This window comes from Hibiscus syriacus, unplaced genomic scaffold, assembly GCF_006381635.1.
Source record: "Hibiscus syriacus cultivar Baekdansim isolate YM2019G1 unplaced genomic scaffold, ASM638163v2 tig00116951_pilon, whole genome shotgun sequence".
NCBI lineage: Eukaryota > Viridiplantae > Streptophyta > Magnoliopsida > Malvales > Malvaceae > Hibiscus > Hibiscus syriacus.
In genome coordinates, this window is record NW_024063482.1 from 4,890,428 (window position 1) to 4,912,606 (window position 22,179).

Genomic DNA, 22,179 nt, shown 5'->3' on the forward strand with positions numbered 1-22,179 from the left:
TCACTTGTGTTTATTGTGGGGAACAAAACTAGCTGCTGGAAAAATCGTCTGAAAAGTGAATATATATATATATATATATATATATATATATAGGCATGACAAGAACATGCAGTAACTCCATGAACTGATCATCAAATCTTGTTCTGATCTACTCAGCAGATGTCCAATCTTTTTTGATGTCAAATGTGTAGTTGATCTCCAAGTAGCACTTGTTATCATCGTCAAGGAACTGAAACAACAACGACAAAATCGATGTTTCTTGAAATTAGAGATGCTCGATGAATGTCGAATACGAGTATGTGCTGGGCATGAATTAACCTTTGTTTTTGCTGTGTATGATCCTCTAGCCAAAAACCCAGATGGGGCCGTCTCTTCTGGCATTTCATGTGTATAAGGCTCTAACTGAGGACTGAAAGTTCCAATCATCTCTTTGGTGCTATAAACTGGAACAGAAAAGGAGGTATTTTCTAGGGTTTTGGGGAAGAATTATTCTTACATGGTAGGAGGGTTTGAGTAGATTTTACCTTTGACACCAGTTTTCCAGACAGTGTTGGTGTACCTGAGACCAGATACGATGTTGTTGCTAACTTGGAAAGTGAACTTCAAGCGATAATGGCTACCTTCTTTCAGTGTAAACCATAAGCCCTGCGGCTTTCCATCTACAGGGATTGCAAGAACTAAGTCTGCCCTATCGGGAGACACGATTGCCACACTAAGGAACTTCACTTCTGGTTCAAGTGTTTCTGCAATCAAATCCACAAAACCAAATTCATATAGTATCCATGTATGCATAGGATTTATATATACATACATACATAATTAGTACCTCCAATGTTGTTAATATCCACACCTCCAAGAAGCTGTTCTTTCCATTTCCTTAAGCTCTCATCATCCTACACTCGCTCAACCATCACCAACATAGAATATGACAGTAAAAAATTGAATGCATGTAATACATACATATATGGTTGAAAAACACAAAAATGAATTAACCTTATCTTTTTCAAGCTGTTCTTTGAGAGTACGCTGTGGACCCAAATGCAAACTGCTCTCATCGTTATCCTCTTCTTCCTCACCCTCATGAGTCTTCTTCTCAGTGTTGCTATCCATATTACTGGAACCCGGACCGGCTACAACCGCCAAAGACATCAACCGATCATCAACAGGAAACAGGCAAAAGTAAACCAACCAACAAATTACTATTAATTTATGTCGTCCGCTAAAACAAAAGAGACGTGAAAAAGAATCATAAAACCAAAGACCATGCACAAGACATGTCTGTTCTGCAACCGATGGGTCGACCACTTTGTTTTGATGGTGTGGGGTAGAGTTTTGGTTTGCTGAAAAACTCAGAAATGAAGGTGGAAGGCGAAGCCTAAAAGAGAAGCAAAGGGGGCAGCTTTTGAGGTTGTCTTTGGTCTTGGTTTGTTACCTGTTTTGTTGAAAGGTTAGACCGTAAGAAATGGTCATGTGGTGTTCCGAAATGATAGTGCTGTTCCATGTCACAGACGAAGAGTTTCGATTGATCGCCGTGGACGGAGGAACTTGACTGTAGGAAGAGATCGTTATAAAACACATCCTCGATATGATTGTATGATACGAATAATATCAATCTAATTTTTTTTAAAAGATAATATTTTTTAATCTACTGAATGATTTTTACCGTTTGAATATTCACATTTAGAAAAACAACAGTAAAATTTATCCTTTTCACAACATTTGAATTTAAAGGTCTAAAATATTCTCTTGCAACAAAATATACAAACATGACTTATTTTATTTATTTATTTATCCATTATACTAATAATGAAAGATTTGCATGGAAAAGTTTTGTGCATATATATAACAAGAAGATTGGATGTATAACAAAATTTTGCTGTTCAAACTGCATTCCTAAAAACGTTTTATTCTGAATAAGAAACATACGTAAATAAGTTAGTGAACAAAGATAAATTTTATATTACGGGGATAAATTTTAAAAAAGTTAGTGAACAAAGATAAATTACTAATAAAAAAAATAAAAGAAAATCTAAATTATGTTATAATTAAAAAGTTTCAGGAGGACGACCAACCACTAAAGAATACAAGTTGTAAAATTGAATAATTATTTAAGGATATTAATCTTATCAATCTTTCAATTTTGTCAATTGAATCACTTAAGTCATTAAATGATGTGAATCAACATGCATGTCGTTAACTTTGAACTTTTTTTTGTTAGTTTGAGATGAATACAAGATAGTATATATTCGAAAGACTCAATCATTTAACAATGAATGTTTATATAGCCCTATATACGTCATGCCCAAACTTAGGATCATCTTAAAAGATAGCAACGATCTTAACAACCGAGATCGCTTGATTTGTACAAACCTTAAACTTTTAAATAAGATGAATAATTTTAAAATAAATATAGTTGTATATACTAAATTTTACACAAAACGTATATCAAATAATTTTTTTATAAAAATTTAAGAATTGTAATGGAAAAATGTATGATCTCCATACATTCTAGCACAAGTAACTAAATTAAGATTAAACAAAAGTATCAACATGGAACCTCTTAATTTAAACATCTTGTTTCAGTTTCTCCAATTATATAATATAATAGGGTAAATTACAAGTTTAGTATCCCAATTATTTTTTTCTATTTTGATCAACCAACTATTTTTTGTTTCAAAATCATACCTAAAGTTATGTTTTGGTTTCATTTTGGTCATTCGCTGTTAAAAAATTAACAGTGGTATCGGCATGTTACCATAAGATAATGTTATGGCATCATAATTTTTTTTATAAATACCATGTCAAAAATTATGTTAATTTTTTAAAGCGGATGATCAAAATGAAACCAAAACATAACGTTGGGTATGATTTTGAAAAAAATAATAGTTGATGAACAAAACGGAATAAAAGTGACAGCTGGGTACTAAACGTGTAGTTTAGCCAATATAATATAACTAACTAACCACCCTCCTTTTGCAAACCTCAAAACAAGCTCCAATCCCAAAAATATATGTTTCTTCTCCGTTAATCCTATATGAAATATTGATGGTTCCTTCCAAGAAGAAGATGATATGCAATTTTTGACTCCATTTTCATTTCCTTGGCATCTTCGATATCAAACCATCTTCCTCTCCTGAAACCCTAATATCCATACATTCTTCATTGCCAAAGCCTTGAAAACTACAGCAATCTGAGATAATAACTTAGTTGTTAGAGGGATAAGAGAATTGAGGGTTCAGGGATCAGGAAAAATGAAGGGGTTGTTCAAAGCCAAACCTCGGACACCGGTTGAGATGGTGCAGTACCTGCATGAGCTTCTTCTTTTCGTCCACGGTAACACCGAGACCCGCGAAAAGAAACGAGCAGAGAAGGTTTTTTTCCTTTACCATTGCTGATTTCCGTTTATCCGATTCTTCGTTGTCGTTCTCTTTAGAATATATATAATATATGATCTTTTGTCGAATAAAGATGTATATATTAAATTGTGTGCAGATTGCAGAACTGGATAAATTGCTATTGGATATAAGAACTGTTCTTTTTGGGGATGGACAAATAGAGCCAAATGCAGAATCATGTGCTCAATTAACCAAAGAATTCTTTCAAAAGGATACGTTCCGACTTCTCATCAGTTGTCTTCCAAGCTTGGATTCTGGGGTAAGCATTCGAATCTATAAGAACTATTAAAATACGAATCGTTTTTCTTTGATTCTTTTTGAAATATTGAGTTTCGGGTCTTGAATCGATTGCAGGCCCGTCAAAATGTTATCCATGTGATTGCAAATCTACAAAGACAAAAGGTGAATTCGAAAGTAATTGCTTCCGAGTATCTGGGAAATAACTTGGATATCATGGATACTTTGTTACCAGGGTAAGATTTTTTTCTAGAAATATTCGTTTTCGATGTATAATCAGAATCAAAATACATAGAAAACTTGCATGATTTTGATATTGGCACTCGACTTTGAGGATCATGGGATATTTGAAAGATGACTATGAATCAATGGAATCAAATTCCGGGCTCTAACCGGTTGTGTTTGTGTGGGAATCAGTTATGAAGACGGTGATATTGCATGGACTTATGGTTCAATCTTAAGGGAGTGCATCCGCCATCAGAATGTTGCTAGGTAAGAAAATAAAAAGGTTAATATGTATTTTGTTTTCAAATTGTTTGATAAAATGCTTCACAAAAGGTTAATCTGTGAATTGAGAGTGGTGATAAAGATCATACACATCATTTAACATGGTTAATTATGATCTTCAAATTGATTTGCTTCCAATTCTTTCATAATCCATTATCTGCTAAGAATTAAAAGGAATATAGGTATAATCCTCTGAATATATGAAACACTCTAAGAAAGGAATCGAACAATGTCCGACACTCACAATAAGGACCAGACAACTTAGCAAAAACTATAGAATTTGAACCCATGGCTGCTCAGTGGCTGATCTAGGAATATTTTTCAGGTGGGCACGCCTATATTAATAACATAAATTTTTTGTATGTGATAGACACAAATGAAATTTCAAGGTGGACACCCTCAATAAAATAAACTACTAATATAAAGAAATTCAGATTTTATGCACCCTGAACAAAGGCTACATCCGCCATTGTGGCTGCTTATTTGCATATATAGTTATAGAGCTAATAATTCGCTCAGGTTATCGGGGGGAAATAAGCTAAAAATTGATGGTTTTGGTGGGTTGATTTTACAGGTATGTCTTGGAATCAGACCATATGAAGAAGTTCTTTCAATATCTGCAGAATCCAAATTTTGACATAGCATCAGATGTTCAAGCCACTTTTAAAGTTGAGTACAATATTCTTCTTCTGAGTACAATATTCTTCTTCTTCTTTTATGCGTGTTTTAGTTCGCGCATAAAAAAAATAAGCATGAACTCCTGAGTGACACATAAAAACATATCTTCAGGAGCTTTTGACAAGGCATAAATCTACTGTGGCTGAATTCCTTTCTGCAAATTATGACTGGGTAAAGCGCTCGATTGAAAATGCAATTTTGGCAACATAACGTTGGAAACCACCATTTAAATCTCTGATGAAAATATTATATTCTTACAGTTTTTCCATGAATACAACACCAAACTGCTGCAATCGGAAAGTTACATCACCAGACGACATGCTGTGAAGGTATAGTATACTATTGTTGCTGGGGAGATGTGTAAGAACTTTGGGTTCCCAAAATAAAGTAAATTTACCAACTTTATCATCATTGCTTTTGATTTTGCAATGTGACAGCTCCTTGGAGATATGTTGTTAGATCGCTCAAATTCAGCTGTTATGGTTCGTTACGTGACTTCCTTGGAACACATGAGGATCATGATGAATCTTCTTAGGGTACTCTTTCTCCTTATGTATGCATGCATGCATGCATGAATGTATGTATATATGTATGCCAATCTGATCATTTTGGCTTACCAATTTGCAGGATTCAAACAAGACAATAAAACTGGATACATTTCATGTGTTCAAGGTAAAGCACTTTCTTGCTCGTAAGCTACTTGAATTTGCTTTGAATAAAACTCGAATTTGACTTGATAGTCAAACTGAGTTAAGCTGAATTTCGATACCTTAATACATAACTCGAGTAGCTTTGAGCCTAATTAAGGTCAGATTGAATAAAAGAGTTTGAATTGAACATAAAAATCAAACTCATTTTTATTAGATGAACTTGCTTAATTGAATTTAACTTGAACAGAACTTGAGCCCCAAACATCGAGTTAAGCTCAAGCATCATACGGCTCGAGCTCAGCTCAGCTCAGCTCGATCACACCCTATTTTCATTACTGTGGATTGTGCCTGTTGTTTTGTTTAACATTTATTTTCCTTCCACATTTGATAGCTGTTTGTTGCAAATCAAAATAAGCCTCCGGAGATCCTCAGTGTCCTTGTCACAAATAGAAGCAAACTTCTTCGATTCTTTGGCGAATTCAATATTGATAAAGGTAATATATATATATTGAAATCAAATCTAAATTTCAACTAATAATATGTTGTAAAATCAATGGAAAAATCTGGTAAATATATATGTTGCAGAGGATGATCAATTTGAAGCCGACAAATCTCAAATCATCAAAGAGATTGCTACCTTGCAGCAACCCGCGGATCGTTCATGCCATGATTTAGAGTCTTTCTAATGTTCCATGTTAATTTTGTCATTCATTCCTTCATTTTTTTATAAATATTTTAGCTATTTTTGTTAATTAAATCACAATACAACAATTGAAAGATTAAAATTAAGTCATGAAAAGTATCCTACAATATCCTCTTTCCTTAAAAACACTTCCCAAAACCCCTATTCAAAGAAGAAGAAGAACACTGCCCAAAACCCACCAAGGATAGTAAATAAAATTCCTAATTACATCATCATATTGGATGTCCTAATCAATTAATTCAAACAAAAGCATGAGTGTTATGTTCCTCGTGATTTATATTCTTTCCTTTATCTTTAAATTATCCTTATTCCTTATGTATTATTTGTTGGAGTTGAAAAGCCAAATATTGTTTTTCAACAATATTTGGCAGCCATCGTGAATTCAAACGCAAATGGGGTGGTTGTAGCAAACTTTTGTTGAAAATGTAATAGGGTTAATTACTTTTTTAGTCCATGTACATTTTAGAGTATTTACAAGATTAGTCCCTAAACTTCAACTATAAATACCCTAACCCATTTAGCTTCAAAATCATTTCTTTCTCCCAATACTAGAGAGTTTTCTTGTGAGTAGTGAGTGTTTTGTAAACACCAGTAAATTTTCTCTCTAGTAAAAGATCTACAGCAATCCAGAGACGTAGGCATAATTGGCTGAACTTCGTTATCAATTTCGGGTATTATTTTTCCGCTTTTATTTCGCATTTTCACTAATCTGGTTATAGGAAAATTACTTGTACTCGGTTATTTCCCAACAACTGGTAATCAGAGCTTTTGGTTGTGAATTTTATCAATTTTTTGCGAGGTTACTATTCATTACTATTCACATGAATAGTGAATTTCGTGAATAGTGAAAATTTTTGTCGGCGATACGAATTTGTCGACGGAGGTGTTCTAATACACGGTGGTTCGCAAGAATTGTCAGAAATGATCCAAACGAAGCCAGATTCGAGTGGGAGCGATGACTACAGACGAATGGAAGATGAAAATTGAAAAGTTCGATGGTACAGACTTTGGCTTTTGGAAGATGCAGATTGAAGATTTTCTGTACTAGAAAAATCTATATCAACCTCTCTCAGGAAAGCAACCAGAGGGCATGAAGAATGAAGACTGGGCTCTTCTTGATAGACAAGCCCTCGGAGTTATCTGACTGACGTTATCCCGCAATGTTGCTTTCAACATAGCAAAGGAAAATACCACGGCGGGTCTTATGGCGGCTCTCTCCAGTATGTATGATAAGCCATCGGCCTCAAACAAAGTTCATTTAATGAGGCGATTATTCAATTTGCAGATGGCGGAAGGGGCATCAGTGACTCAACACCTGAATAAACTCAACACAATCACAACTCAGTTGAGTTCTGTGGAAATTGAATTCGATGATGAAGTTCGAGCTTTAATTCTCTTATCATCTCTACCAGACAGTTGGAATGCTACTGTTACAGCAATTAGCAGCTCGTCGGGAAACAACAAATTAAAATTCGACGATATTCGGGATTTGGTATTGAGAGAAGAAATTCGACGGAGAGAATCGGGTGAAGCATCAACCTCCTCAGCCTTGCATACGGAGTCCAGAGGGAGAACTTCATAAAGAAATTCAAATCATGGCAGATCCAAATCCAGAAGGGAAAAATCAAGAACCGGAAAGAAAGATTTTACCTTTTATAATTGAGGCAAGAATGGTCACTTTAAAAGAGATTGCCGAGCACCGAAGAAAAATACCGGCGCAAAGGAATCTGCCAACATGACAGAGGAGACAGGTGATACCATGATTCTAAGCGTCAATAGTCCGATTGAATCATGGATCTTGGATTCATGGGCATCTTTCCACTCCACCCCATGCCGAGAAATCATGGAGAACTATGTCAGTGGTGATTTTGGGAGGGTTCATCTAGTTGATGATGAAACCTTGAAGATCGTCGGAAAAGGAGATATCCGATTAAAGTTGCCAAACCAGACCACCTGGACGCTAAAAGGAGTGAGACATATTCCTGGCCTCAAAAGAAATTTGATTTATGTAGGACATCTTGATGGAGAAGGATATGTCACAACCTTTTCAGGCTGTGAATGGAAGATTACCAAACTAGCACTCGTCATTGCTCGTGGTAAGAAGACTGGTACTCTCTATGTAACCTCAAATTTAGAGAATATCATTGCAGTAGCAGATGTTGATGGAAAATCAAACCTATGGCACCAAAGGCTTGACCATATGAGCTAGAAAGAGATGAAGACACTTTTTTCAAAAGGGAAGCTGCCAGATCTAAAGAGTGTAGATGTCGGGCTATACGAGGATTGCATTTTTGGCAAATAAAAGAAAGTAAGTTTTGTAAAGATTGGCAAGACACCCAAAGCAGAAAGGTTAGAGTTGGTTCATATTGATGTATGTGGACCATCTCCAATTCTATCTCTTGCAGGCTCATTATATTATGTCACCTTCCTCGATGATTCTACGAGGAATGTGTGAGTTTATTTTCTGAAGAAGGAATCAGAAGTCTTTGATACCTTCAGAAAATGGAAGGCCATGGTGGAAAATGAGATTGGTTTGAAAGTCAAGCGGTTGAGGTCTGACAATGGAGGAAAGTACAGAAACAGTAAATTCAGAGATTTTTGCGCAAACAATGGGATCAAGATGGAGACAACAGTTCTCATGACACCACAACAGAATGGTGTAGCAGAGCGCATGAACATAACTCTAAATGAACGTGCCAGAAGCATGATGATACATGCCGGATTGCCCAAATTTCTATGGGCTGAAGCTATCAACACTGCAACTTACCTGATCAACCATGGGCCCTCAGTTCCTTTGGATGGTAGAATACCAGAGGAAGTTTGGAGCAAGAAAGAAATAAACCTTTCACACTTAAGAGTGTTTGGTTGTATTTCTTATGTACGCATAGACTCTGCTGAAAGAAGTAAACTTGATGTTAAGTCCAACAAATGTGCCTTTGTTGGTTATGGCGGTGATGAGTTCGGTTACCGGTTTTGGGACTATGAAAATCGGAAGATCATCAGAAGCAGAGATGTCATTTTCAATAAAAATGTGATGTACAAAGACAGAGCAACCATAGAATCAAGTAGCTCCAATACCAAAGCTAAAACAAAGGAATTTACTGAGTTTGAGGAAATTTCTGGAAATGATATCCAGATCAATCCTGAAGCAGTTCAAGAAGAACCAAGCACACCAGAACTGAGACGCTTCTCCAGAATTCCTAAACCAACCCAGTGTTATTCGCCTTCTTTGCACTACTTGTTGCTGACTGACAATGGTGAACCATAGTGCTATGATGAAGCAATGCAGGTGGAGGATTTAGTCAAGTGAGAGTCTTCCATGAAAGATGAGATGGACTCGCTTATGTCAAATCAAACATGGGAATTAGCTGAATTACCACCATGCAAGAAAGCGCTCCACAACAAGTGGATTTACAGGATCAAAGAAGAGCACGATGGGAGAAAACGCTACAAAGCAAGATTGATTGTCAAAGGTTTTCAACAAAAAGAATGTATTGACTACAATGAAATTTTCTCTCCAGTCGTGAAACTGTCTACAATCAGACTGGTGTTGAAAATTGTAGCTGCAGAAAATCTATATCTTGAGCAGTTAGATGTAAAGACAGCTTTCCTTCATGGTGATTTGGAAGAAGAAATCTATATGAGGCAGTCAGAAGGTTTCGTAGAGGCAAACAAGAAAAACATGGTATGCAGGTTGAAGAAGAGCTTGTATGGTTTAAAATAAGCTCCTAGACAGTGGTACAAGAAGTTCGATAGCTTCATGAATAATAGTGGTTTTATCAGATGCCAAGCAGATCATTGTTGCTACATCAAGAGGTTCGATAACAACTTCATTATTTTATTATTGTACATTGATGACATGCTCGTTGCAGGCTCAGACATGCAAGAGATTATACACTTGAAGCAAAAATTGTCAAAGCAGTTTGCTATGAAGGATCTGGGCGCTGCAAAGCAGATTCTTGGGATGAGGATGAAGAGAGACACAAAGTCGGAGACTTTGGTATTATCACAGGCTGAGTACATCAACAAAGTACTCTCCAGGTTCAACATGCAAGATGCTAAACCAGTAAGTACACCTTTAGGTGTTCATTTCAGACTCTCCAAAGAACAGTCACCAAAGACGGAGGAAGAACGTACACGCATGGTGAAGGTGTCGTATGCATCAACAATTGGAAGTCTGATGTATGCCATGGTTTGTACCAGACTAGTTATTGCTCAAGCAGTGAGAGATGTTAGCAGGTACATGAATAATCCGGGCAAAGTACACTGGGAAACTGTCAAATGGATCCTCGGATATCTGCGAGGTACTACAAATAAAGCGCTTTGTTTCAAAGGTGGAGATACGATACTGACAGGCTATGTAGATGTTGACTTAGCCGGAAATGTTGATATCAGAAGGAGCACTACAGGATATGTCTATGCTCTAGGAGGTACTGCAATAAGTTGGGTTTCTCAACTACAAAAGATAATTGCTCTCTCCACAACTGAAACAGAATATGTCGCTGTTACGGAAGCCAACAAGGAGTTGGTTTGGCTCCAAAGTTTCTTGGAATAGTTAAGCAAGAAACAAGAAAACAATGTCTTGTATTGCGACAATCAAAGTGTTATTCATCTAGCAAAGAATTCGTCTTTTCATTCCAGGATGAATCACATACAATTGAGATATCATTTTATCCGGTCTCTTCTGGAAGATGGGATTTTGAAGCTTGAAAAGATTAGTGGAGCTCAAAATCCAGCAGACATGTTGACAAAGACGGTGACCACAGACAAACTGAAGTTGTGTTCAACTTCAGTTGGCATGCTAGAATAACAAGACTAGAAATGTTGCTGCATTGATCGATGTGTGAAGAGAGATTAAAATCAGTCTTCAAGTAGGAGATTGTTGGAGTTGAAAAGTCAAATATTGTTTTTCAACAATATTTGGCAGCCATCGTGAATTCAAAAGCAAATGGGGCGGTTGTAGCAAACTTTTGTTGAAAATATAATAGGATTGATTACTTTTTTAGTCCCTACACACTTTAGGATATTTACAAGATTAGTCCCTAAGCTTCAACTATAAATACCCTAACTCATTTAGCTTCAAAATCATTTCTTTCTCCCAATACAAGAGAGTTTTCTTGTGAGTAGTGAGCTTTTTGTAAACACTTGTAAATTTTCTCTCTAGCAAAAGATCTGCAATAGTCCGGAGACGTAGGCATAATTGGTTGAACTCCGTTATCAATTTCGAGTATTATTTTTCCGCTTTTATTTCGCATTCTCACTAATCTGGTTATAAGAAAATTACTCGTACTCGGTTATTTCACAACATTATCTTGTCCAATTCGACGTAAATATAAAAACATAAACTTTTGAAATTTTGAAAAGCACCCCAAAAAAATCGTATCGTGTTTGTCCTATTTTCTTCGTGTTTTTAATTATTTTTCAAGCACTTTCCAAACTGAAACATAAAGTGAGAAAGAAGGATGGATTCATGTATGCTTCCGTGCATGGAGATGAAAACGGAAATGAAAGAAGCGATGAACACAATCTTATGATAAGTAGCTGAGATGAAAATAAGCACATTTACACCATGTTAATCTTATCATCTAGCTGAAAACAATTGACAGACATCCTACGATGCAAAGGAGCAAGTCTCACCTCGATTCGCTTGTCGCTTACTAACGTTATAACCGCCGAGAAAACCGGCACAACTTTTGTCCATAACATCAGAAGTGGCACTGCCAAGTCCCCAGCCAAGATTACCAGAACCATCTCGCTCAGATATCGATGATTGCCAAGTGGTGTCCACATAAACCAGAGCAGCACCACAAAGTTCTGCAAAGGATCCATCATAATCACCATTAGATACCGCAAAGGATGATGTCGGCGCCACATTAGTCCCACCGTTTCTCTCGTACCCTGCTGTTCCCAACCCAAAGTTGTTATCGCCACTTCCGTAGCCAAAATTCACACTATTGCTATAAATGTTGTTCCCTCCACCTTGACCGGAAATTGCAGATGAACCCCAATTAGTTCCACTGTTTCCAAAGGCACTTCCTCTTAAACTCCCACTTCCAGATTCCATGTATGCACCGGAACCAGTAGCATTTGTATTATAATTAAGCTCCCCATTCCCCCAAAGATTCTGAGCCATTGAGCTGAAAAAAGAAGTATTACCTTCACTACTATCATATCTACTGATGTAGTAGGGGCTCAATCCTTGTCCATAGCTCATATTACTACTAAAACTTGCACCATTTCCGAAACTCGGGTTCAACCCTGGCTCGAAGTTCACGCTCATTCCATAACCAGCACCAAAGGGAGGAAACCCATTCGACCACCAGCGACTGTGCTGAATTTATCATCCATACTCGCTTCATAGCCTCCTACACTGCTCGGAGTATATCCAAGAAGAGTGTATCCATTGAGAAAGTTGTTGACCCTATTCAGAGCAAAGTTACATCCACCTAGGGGGCTGGAGCCGATGCTGGGAGCAGGTGATAACTCCCTGAGAACCGCTCATTTAACCTCGACCATTTTACCGTTCAGTTCATGAAAATTCTTTAGCAACACTTTGTCGACCGCCTCTTCTGCATCGTAAGTGATGAATCCGAACCCCCTAGGCCTTTGGGTGTTGTGATCATACATCACGACAACATCTATGATATTCCCAAACTGATCAAAGTACTTCTTGAAGTCGCTCTCCGTGATTGTAGACGGTAAACCTCCTACAAAAATCTTCCTTGGCTGACCTTGACTAGGCGAACCATGGATGCTACTGGTGCTTCTACTCGTAATGTTCCGGTCATCCCTGTGAACTGCCTTTTTTGCCTCAACCTGAGCATAAGTAACTCTTTCTTTCAACTGATAAGTAATTATACCAAGTGAAGAGAATTGCAGACATTAACCCTTTTCATTGCAAAGATAAATAAGGAATGAAATATTCATCTTCTGTTTCAGCCTAATATCATCAATGAATGGTACATTGCATGACATTGATCTTAAGAAGTACTTAATGAACTACGTACCGTCCTGCCATCAATGTTGTGTTTCTCCTTGATAACTCTCTCAGCAACAGCCGGGTTGGAGAAAACAAAACCGAAACCACGAGCACACCCTGTGGTCCGGTCCTTCATGATCACCGCCTCTACTACATCACCGAAACTACTGAAATACTCCTTGAGACCGTCTTCATCGGTGTCCCAAGATATCCCACCAATAAATAGCTTACCATTCTTAGTCATCTTCTTCTACATTGCAGAAAATAACAGTTCCATTAACACAAAGATGAAAATTACATCCAGTAATGCAAATAAAACGCATTATTGACATAAAAAGAGGCCAAATTTATTACTAAAACAACAATAGGTCAGTCAAAAACCAATACCAAAATATTGCTTCTCCGTTACTCAAATCGATAAAAACACATCAAAATTGTCTTTCATTGATTATATTAATCTAAACACAACAATGCAGATACAATTCATACCTTCTTATTTTAACTACAAAAGTTGTAATCTGATGCAAAATTTAGCATAAACAGATCTCTCCACGAACAATCAACCGGCCAACCAAAAATTCAACTTCACCTGGAATTAAGAAGAAGAAAAACACCCAGATCGATGATCAATCAGAAAAGTTATTGGAAATTTAAACTAAATATTGAAACCCCAAATCCAGATTCAGCAAAGGGGGGAAATCCACCAATCAAAAGAAATCACCCATGTGGCAAATCTTGCAAAACAAAAACACTAAGATCTGAGAGGAGGCAGAGTAAGAATATGAATAGAAGAGGCTGATTTCATCCTCTTTCTTCTATTTACCTTGCCTAACATCTCCTTGTCCTTATAAAATTCACAATTTGTTTCTATTTTCATTTTTACGTCCAAAATGCAAATTCAGTCAACATAAAATATTTATATAAATTTCAGTTCTATAAATGCATCTGATATAAGAAACAGTAAAAATGGAAGCTTTGTTTAAAGTAGAAGACAAATAAAAAAAATGTTCTTTTACAGAATTTATATGGAGAGAGCCTGTAATTCTATGTATATATTAAGGATATGATTTACAAATTTTCCAAAAGGTTTTCCTATTTTTGCAGTATAATATATGAAAATAAAATATAGTGTGTATTTATGTCTTATGATATGATAATTTTGGTAAGAAAGATTTGGTTTTCTTTCATGCATGCATCAAAGTTTTCACGTTGCCTTATGGAATATGTATGGGTTCTTTCTAATTAAATCAAGACATTTGATTTTGATGATAATTTTCGTCAATTAATGATTTCCGAATGATGGCTGAATATGTATATGTTTGAAATCATGTATGTACATGTAAACATGATATATCGAACGGAGTAGATGGAAACAATTGTCCCTGAAAATTTTAAATTATCATATAGTTTAGATATATTTTATATTTTATTAAAAGTCGATATAATTTCTAGCGAAAAGTTATAAGCATCATTTATGATACATATATATCTTAAGAATATTCTAGAATGATACAGAAATAGTAGATATCTAGAAATATCTATAAAATAATCTAAATATTTGTATTATTTAATAGAAAAATTCTACGACGCTCGTTGAGCGTGGATGAATATGGTTAACGATGAACATCATTAAATTAATTTATAAAACATTAAATTATAAAATATTAAACGTATAATTATAAATTAGTTAAAAATCTAAATGTAATTTAATTAAAATACAATATTTATAGAACATTAGTTTTTAAAATCTTATTTTAATTATAATTAGATCAAATATTAATTTGAGAAATTTATAAACCCTAATTTATTTTCATAGTTTTGAACTCATTGTTGTCGCCACCGCCACCGCCACTGCCGGTATCATTTTTGGTTATCGATTTAGTCTTTATCGTTCACCGGTGGTGAAAGATGATACCAGTGGCAGCGGCGACAGTGACTTCAAAACTATGAAAATAAATTAGGATTTATAAATTTCTCAAATTAACATGTGATCTAATTATAATTAAAATAAGATTATAAAAACTATTGCTTTATAAATATTATATTTTAATTAAATTATATTTAGATTTTTAATTAATTTATAATTATACGTTTAATAAGTGTGTATTTATGTTTTATATGATAAATTTGGTAAGAATGGATTTGCCTTTCTTTCATGCACGAAAGTTTTCAACGTCGACTCATGGAGTATGTGTGTATGTTCTTTTTAACTAAATCAAGAACTTGTTTGTTGCTTTTTTTTAGAGGGCATTGGGTTTAAGTAGTTGCGTATTTATGTAGTGTGTGGGTTGTCAATTGGTTAAGAAATTCTTTTAAACAAATACTACCTTATAATAACCGTATACTATTACAAAAAAATCAAGACTCTTGATTTTGGCGATGATTTTCATAGATGAATGAATTGTAACATTTTGAAGTTGTGCATATATTTGGAATGTTAGTAATGCTCAATCCCCGAAGAATGAGAAATACAATTGGTAATGGGTATTTAAGACTTGCATTCTCCACATCCTTGTTGAGTGATAGAGAACAAGAGGAATTCTCTCCGTCTCGTGGTCGTGGCACATATCCTAGCTGTGTTACCAGGATGTTTGCAATAACAGCACGATCGTAGCGCAAATTTTGGCTGTGTTAGAACGGAACTAGCATGTAGATTTCCAGCATGTTAATCGTGACGGAAATCGAGTTGCGGACGCAGTGGCAAAGCTTGCTCGAGGTTATGAGTTGAATTGTTTGTGGTTCATCGATCCACCGGATACACTGGGCAGGGAGAGAGTGTCGCTGTCCATGCCTCTTAATTACTAATGTTGTTGTTTTATCCCTTTTTCACCAAAGAAGAAGAAGAAGATAATTACTTAAATTAAAAGATAATATAGATACTATTTGAGATGATGTTGGTTTATATTTGGAACCTATAAAATATGATTTGTTAGATAAAATTCAATCTCAGTCGTTCATGTAATTTACTCTGAACCATACGTAAGAAATTCAACTGTAAATAGAAGCTTATGACAACCTTATTTGCCTCTTCAGTTTTTGAGAAATACAGAGAACGTTTACTTAATTATCTTGTTTTGTCTTTGTGAGTTATTTATTTCCCCCATTGTTCTTAGCCTTTTGTTTGGATACTGACTTAAGCGACAAAACACTTGAAAACCGTCTAAGACCGTACAAATTAACTAGTTGCTTAACTCCGTGAAAATTACATTGACACTCATCTTGAACCATTTGAAAAGCACCTAATTACTTTACAGGAAAACAAATTAACATACAGGGATCGAAAGTTAAAAGAAAATTTTGAGGTCCAAATCTCACACTCTAGTTTTCCACAATCAACATACTCCCAACTCGCATGACTTCCTTAGGGATTTGTTCTAAATCAGTGGCGCTCATTTGGCCGGGACTGATACTGTATCCATGGAGCAGATCATGGATTTTGGAATACATCAACGCCTTTGAAGGATCACCTCCATTGTTGCTCTGCAATGCACGTGAGCACTCCTGCAGCTTTATCTTTTCAAACAAATATTGCTTTTCATCCTCTGCCTCGCTCAAGCGTTGTTTAAGATAACTGCTAGCATAGTCTTCCTCTGATTTATCCGACTTAGCGAGAGCAATTCTTTGAAGCCTCTTGTTTTGCCTCATTGGCTTTAAGCTGGAACATATCAGCCTCTGCTTGTTTAAGCCTCACAATCTTCTCCGGCTCTTCTATCTGCAGCTTCTTTTTTTTGTCTCTCCAGCTTTAGTTCTGCTACTTCCTTGGCCTCGTCCTCGAGCTCCCGGTCGCAAGCATCAAGAGATAAGCGAGCTTTCTTTAACAGTTTCATCTTTTCATCAGCCACCATTTCCATCTTCCTTATGGCCTCTTGCACTACATCTGCAATTCGATTACAAGCCTCTTGTGGTGCTATCAAACGGCCACCTTCCACATATTCCAGGCTCGTTGGAGAATCCATGCCAAGTTCTACATAAAGCAGTACAAAGATTTAAAAAAAAGTAGAACCTTCATGCAACAAAATATTCTTGATTTAGCAAACAAAATTTTTAGAGTTGAAAACGAATGTCATGAATATCTGAAAAACCTTTATTTGCTATACTAAAGTGTTGGACCTGGTTAATTTCTAGATAACAAGAAAAAAATTCACATGATATTTGGCAAGTTGATTAAAAAACTAGCACATATTTTACCTTGGAAAAATACTAATATCGAGCTGCAAGCTGCCGACTCTGCAAGTCCATCCCTCGTTTTTTCTAAAAGATCCTCACACTTCCAAAAGAGCTTTTTCCCTCTAGGATCATCACTTCTACGAAATATCCTGCTAATAAAAATCAAGTTCTCTCATAAGAGCCTCCTTGTCCCAGGCTGGAGCACAGTGCCGGAAGACGTCTTTAACCCAGCCTAACAGCTCAGATGGCCGATTGCAAGCATGACACCTGAAGAGCATTTCAGTAGGACCTGTTGCACTTTTAACTGAAGGGCCTGTACAAATTTGCCCATCACGAGTAGCACAATCAGTATGAGTCGAATGGGAACACAAATCACAGCCAATCCATCGGCAGGTATTTACTTCAAAATCAAACTTATTGCAGATGACACACGTACAAAGATTGCAAAAACCATTCCTATTGGCACATATTTCACAGGTGCAGTCATCTGCAGGTAGCTGGTTTTGACATGCTATATTTCTGCATCTCTTGTACACAAATACCTCAATGAGAGAAGTTTGGGATAGACAGATGTTTGGATGCAAGAATGCCTAAATTCCCATATTTATTGCAACAAGGATCTCAAATTGCGACCGGTGTGCTCTGATCAATGTCTTTGCTGTTAAATCAGATCTACTTTGAACATTCTTCTGAAGAATAAAAAATTCTTCCCTGTTTTGCGTGCCACCATTGCCTTCTAGGATAGCCTTGAGTTGATTCTTTAACTCATCTATATACTCATCAGGTAGGTATTGCATCTTTTCCGATATAACATCAACTCTTTCTCTTGCAATGTCTCGAAGAGTTATCTTATCAGCACTAGAAACACGACGAATGACAGACTGCTCAAGGCAATTGTTTTCAGTTTTCACATTTTCAATCTCATTTACTGTGATAGCATCAGCAGCAGGCCAAGTTTCTCGTGAGCTAGCACTCTCAGTAGGAAACTCATGAATATTATCGGAGTTTGACCTGGGTTCATGGGCATCTAATGACAACGAAGTTTGTAAGCTCCCTGACCAAAGTTGTTGACGTGGGGGCAACATCTTGGCTGAATGCTGATGGTTCATATTAGAACCGGATGATGTTCCCATCAGTAAAAATCTTGATTAATCTGCTAATAAAAACAACTCCTTTGAACCATGATCTAGCACGACATGGAATACATAATGATCTAATTTAAGCTTCTTTATACTAGTTTCCTGTTTAATTGCTGCTTGATTTTTGCCATTTGTTTTTTTATTTCTTCACGAGTTGTTTAAAGCGAAAGAAAACAGTTATTCTATTAAAAAAAGTCATAATTATTGAAAATAATGACCATAACAAAATATCAAGTAATACAATTCCAATAAAACTGTTCCACGTTGCATATATGGTGTAACTTATTATCTATCCCAATCCTTTTAAGAGCAAAAAAAATTTTGGGAAGGTTTTAATCCATATTTACTCTATGAACAGTGATCCCAACTCAGTAGACCAAAAATTAAATCCAAATTTAGGTCAACATCTAAGAACTCAAGGCTTCTCAAAACCACCCTAAATCCGTTCCTTTCAGACAAAACCTATTCTGATCTCGCACAGTCAGCCAGATGATTTAGATTGATCAAAACCCTAATTTGAGTCAAACCCTAAAATTTATAGAGTATAATTCAAAAGAAAAGGAATAAAAAGGTTATACCTTTCACGAAGATCAGATCGATGGAGACTGGAAGACTGAAAGATAAATTGATCAGAGTCCAAGCGTCGTTCGAGAAAATTGGGAATTTTTATTTTATAGCTAATAACAACAACAACAAAACTTTTATGCAATGGGTAAGGATAGGTAGAATAGCAGACTGTCCTCAGGGTAAGAATAACTCACGTGAAAGACTTTCGATAGTTAAAAAATTAAAATAAAGATAAAATATAATGTATGTATATATATAAATAAATAAATAAATAGTTATGATGCTGCTAATCACCCACTTCATCTCAGCAGGACCACCAGTCTCTATTTCATCGAGAATAGGTTTCAATGATGGATCTTCTTTCATACGTGCCATCCGTTCCTCGATCTGGTCTTTGTGTTGAGGATAAGTCAAACCGTCAAGCATGCTAGACATAGCTGGATCCTGCATTAATGCATTACCAAGGCGCTCGGCCATGGTCATAAACTGGGGATTCTGCATAACCTGTTGCATAGTCAAAATAACGGCTCACGTTGTCGGGGGATTTTTAATTCAAATAATATCATTGCCTCCAACAACAACTTGTTCTAACATAATGAGATAATATATCTCTTAAATCGGATTAAATTTTTGAACCTTAATATTTACTAATAAAATAAATTAGATTAGAAAAATCGTTCTTAATTTTGCAATACCTAATTCGAATTAATTAATTAATAATTGAAAAATAGATTATTACATAAAAATAATAATATCATTCTCAAATTCACTTACGGATTTTGCACCCTTTGAAAGTTAAGGTAAATTACATCAACCATTGAGCTTTACATGATATATTATTTATATTATTAATTATTTAAATTTTAATATTGAACTTTAAGTTCAACTTTAATTATATTATTAGATTACAAGAAAAGATTTCTCTACGTAATAAACTATATTGTAAATCTAATTTACGAGGATATTATCAGTGATATTTTTTTATATTTGTTTGTTATGGTATTAATAAAATATTTTATTTCAATTTCATTTAATATAAATATGTAATTTGATTATTTTAAGTTGCATTCAAATAGAATTGTACAATTTAATTATTAATATTTATCAACTAAATATGATAAAATCGTTATTATTTTCTTTATATATATTAAAATGATTTAAATGTTATAAAGTATGTACTACAAATTATATCATTAAATCCCAACTGAAACTAAAAGAAATATTATTGTCTGTTAGGAAAAAAGAAATATTATTGTTTAAAGTGTAATACCTTAAAAGTTTAAGTATCAGATTTCGAATTTATATTATTTATAAATGTTATTTTAATATTGGATATTGAACCATTATTTGTTTTAATATTAGTATTTGCCTAAAAGAAGTCTGCCAATTGTTTGAGAGAAGAAAAGTCTAAGATTTAGTAATTTGGATCATATTGTGAAGATTTCAAAGTATTACGGGTAAATATGTGAAGATTTCAAAGTATTACGGGTAAATAAGTAATTTCACCAAAGGTGTAAAATATGAAAATATGATTTTTTTTTTAATGTCTAAATACGATTATTAATTGAGGATTGTATTAGTATTGGGTTAGTATGGATCAAATTGTGATCAAAATAAAATTTAAGGATCAAGATAGATACAAGGTAATATCTTAAAAAACATTCAACAGTTTGATAATGAACACTCATATATTTAATCCAAAAACTTCAACGAACACCAACAAATACTTTATCTATTAAGATAATTTAGTACCGGCTTTATCAAGCATGTCAAATTTTAGGAAAAACATTTTTCTCTCATTGTGTGTTTTACTTCTAAACATTATTACCTATCGATCCACATCACATTTGATTTGTTTCTTTTGATGACGGACTCGGACAATGGATCGGGCAGACATAACACAGGCGAAAGTAACGATCCGTGAGAAACATCGGCGCGTGAACAGGAAAGGTTTTTACCCATTGCAAATGCGAGCAGGATCACGAAGAAAGCTTTACCGGCAAACGCTAAGACCTCCAAAGACGTCAAAGAGACGGTCCAGGAATGCGTTTCCGAGTTCATCAATTTCGTCACCGGCGAGGCCTCCAATAAGTGTCAGCGTTAGAAGCGAAAGACTATAAACAGTGACGATTTGCTCTGAGCCATTGAAGAGTACGTGGAGCCCTTGAAGATTTATCTGCAACAGTACAGGGAGATGGAAGGTGAGGGAACCTCTAAGGGAAGGGGAGATAACGATGGAGCCAATGGGGGTTCAACCGGAGGGGCAAGCGGAGGTGACAGCGCTGATTACAGAGGGACTTCTAGCGGTGGAGGCGGAGTGGGTCTTGCTGGTGGTGGAGGGATGATGATGATGGGGGGGGGGGCATCATCAAGAACACTTGTATGGTTCTTGTGGTTTCCATCATCAAATGACTGGGGGGAAAGGTGGTGCCCCCGCCGTAGCTAATGGTGGAGCTTCGGTTAGGTCTAGTTAGATGGTTAACAAATTGTATTTTCATAGTATTTTTCAGCTGCCATTAACGTTATTTTATGAATTTAAGATCATTGGAAGTATTTTTAAGCTCCCCTGTGCATAAATCCACTGCCAACTGTTTCCAAAACACTCTTCCATTCTGTTATTTTTTACACATCAAATTATTTAAGTTTTCAAAGTTTACTTGATATTCAATCTAAAAAACCAAACTCAAAAAAATATAACATTAATTTTTTAATTTCTTAAATAAAATCATTAATAATATTAATATATAATATAAAATTTTCATATTGAATTCAAGTTCAAAATTAAACCAAACTCAAGTTCAAGATTCAATCGAACTAAACTTGAGAATGTTTCGAGCTTCAATCTTCAATTTGATGTTCAAATCAAGCTTAATTTTAAACTAATAAGCTTTCAAGTCAAACCTAGTTTCGAATTTTTCAACTTGAGTCGGCTCAACAATATTCAAAATGACTCGATTAAAATCCTAATCATAAAATATTCAAATCCACCAAGCTACTTTCCAATAAAAAAAAAAGAGAATGTTCCCCTCTTCCCCTATGTAATCCGAAAGAATTGAGCATAAAATTCACACAAGCAATCTTGGTTGAGCCCTACTTCATACACCCCCACAGCTTTACAATTCATTGTTTTAAAACTATTTAAAAATATATTTACAAT

General features: G+C 35.4%; 2 protein-coding genes and 3 pseudogenes across 2 annotated transcripts; 2 read left to right on the forward strand and 3 right to left on the reverse strand.

Moving 5' to 3' along the window:
- Window positions 1–98: 98 nt before the first annotated feature.
- LOC120188843 (rho GDP-dissociation inhibitor 1-like) lies at window positions 99–1,392 on the reverse strand. The gene is made up of 5 exons (XM_039192230.1): window positions 994–1,392; window positions 827–893; window positions 525–743; window positions 319–443; window positions 99–229 (listed from the first exon to the last, which is right to left on the reverse strand). The coding sequence occupies exons 1-5, from the start codon at window positions 1,147–1,149 to the stop codon at window positions 149–151; spliced, it is 648 nt and encodes a 215-aa protein (XP_039048161.1). The 5' UTR covers window positions 1,150–1,392; the 3' UTR covers window positions 99–148.
- A 1,726-nt stretch (window positions 1,393–3,118) lies between these two features.
- On the forward strand, window positions 3,119–6,190 carry LOC120188842 (putative MO25-like protein At5g47540). Its single transcript, XM_039192229.1, has 11 exons — window positions 3,119–3,371; window positions 3,493–3,654; window positions 3,750–3,868; window positions 4,050–4,124; window positions 4,714–4,807; window positions 4,929–4,988; window positions 5,078–5,146; window positions 5,255–5,353; window positions 5,445–5,489; window positions 5,859–5,961; window positions 6,053–6,190. The coding sequence occupies exons 1-11, from the start codon at window positions 3,252–3,254 to the stop codon at window positions 6,151–6,153; spliced, it is 1,047 nt and encodes a 348-aa protein (XP_039048160.1). The 5' UTR covers window positions 3,119–3,251; the 3' UTR covers window positions 6,154–6,190.
- A 5,557-nt stretch (window positions 6,191–11,747) lies between these two features.
- LOC120188877 lies at window positions 11,748–13,978 on the reverse strand (annotated as a pseudogene).
- Window positions 13,979–16,392: 2,414 nt separating this feature from the next.
- Window positions 16,393–19,052, reverse strand: LOC120188587 (annotated as a pseudogene).
- Window position 19,053: 1 nt separating this feature from the next.
- LOC120189048 lies at window positions 19,054–21,496 on the forward strand (annotated as a pseudogene).
- The last annotated feature ends 683 nt before the right edge of the window (window positions 21,497–22,179 follow it).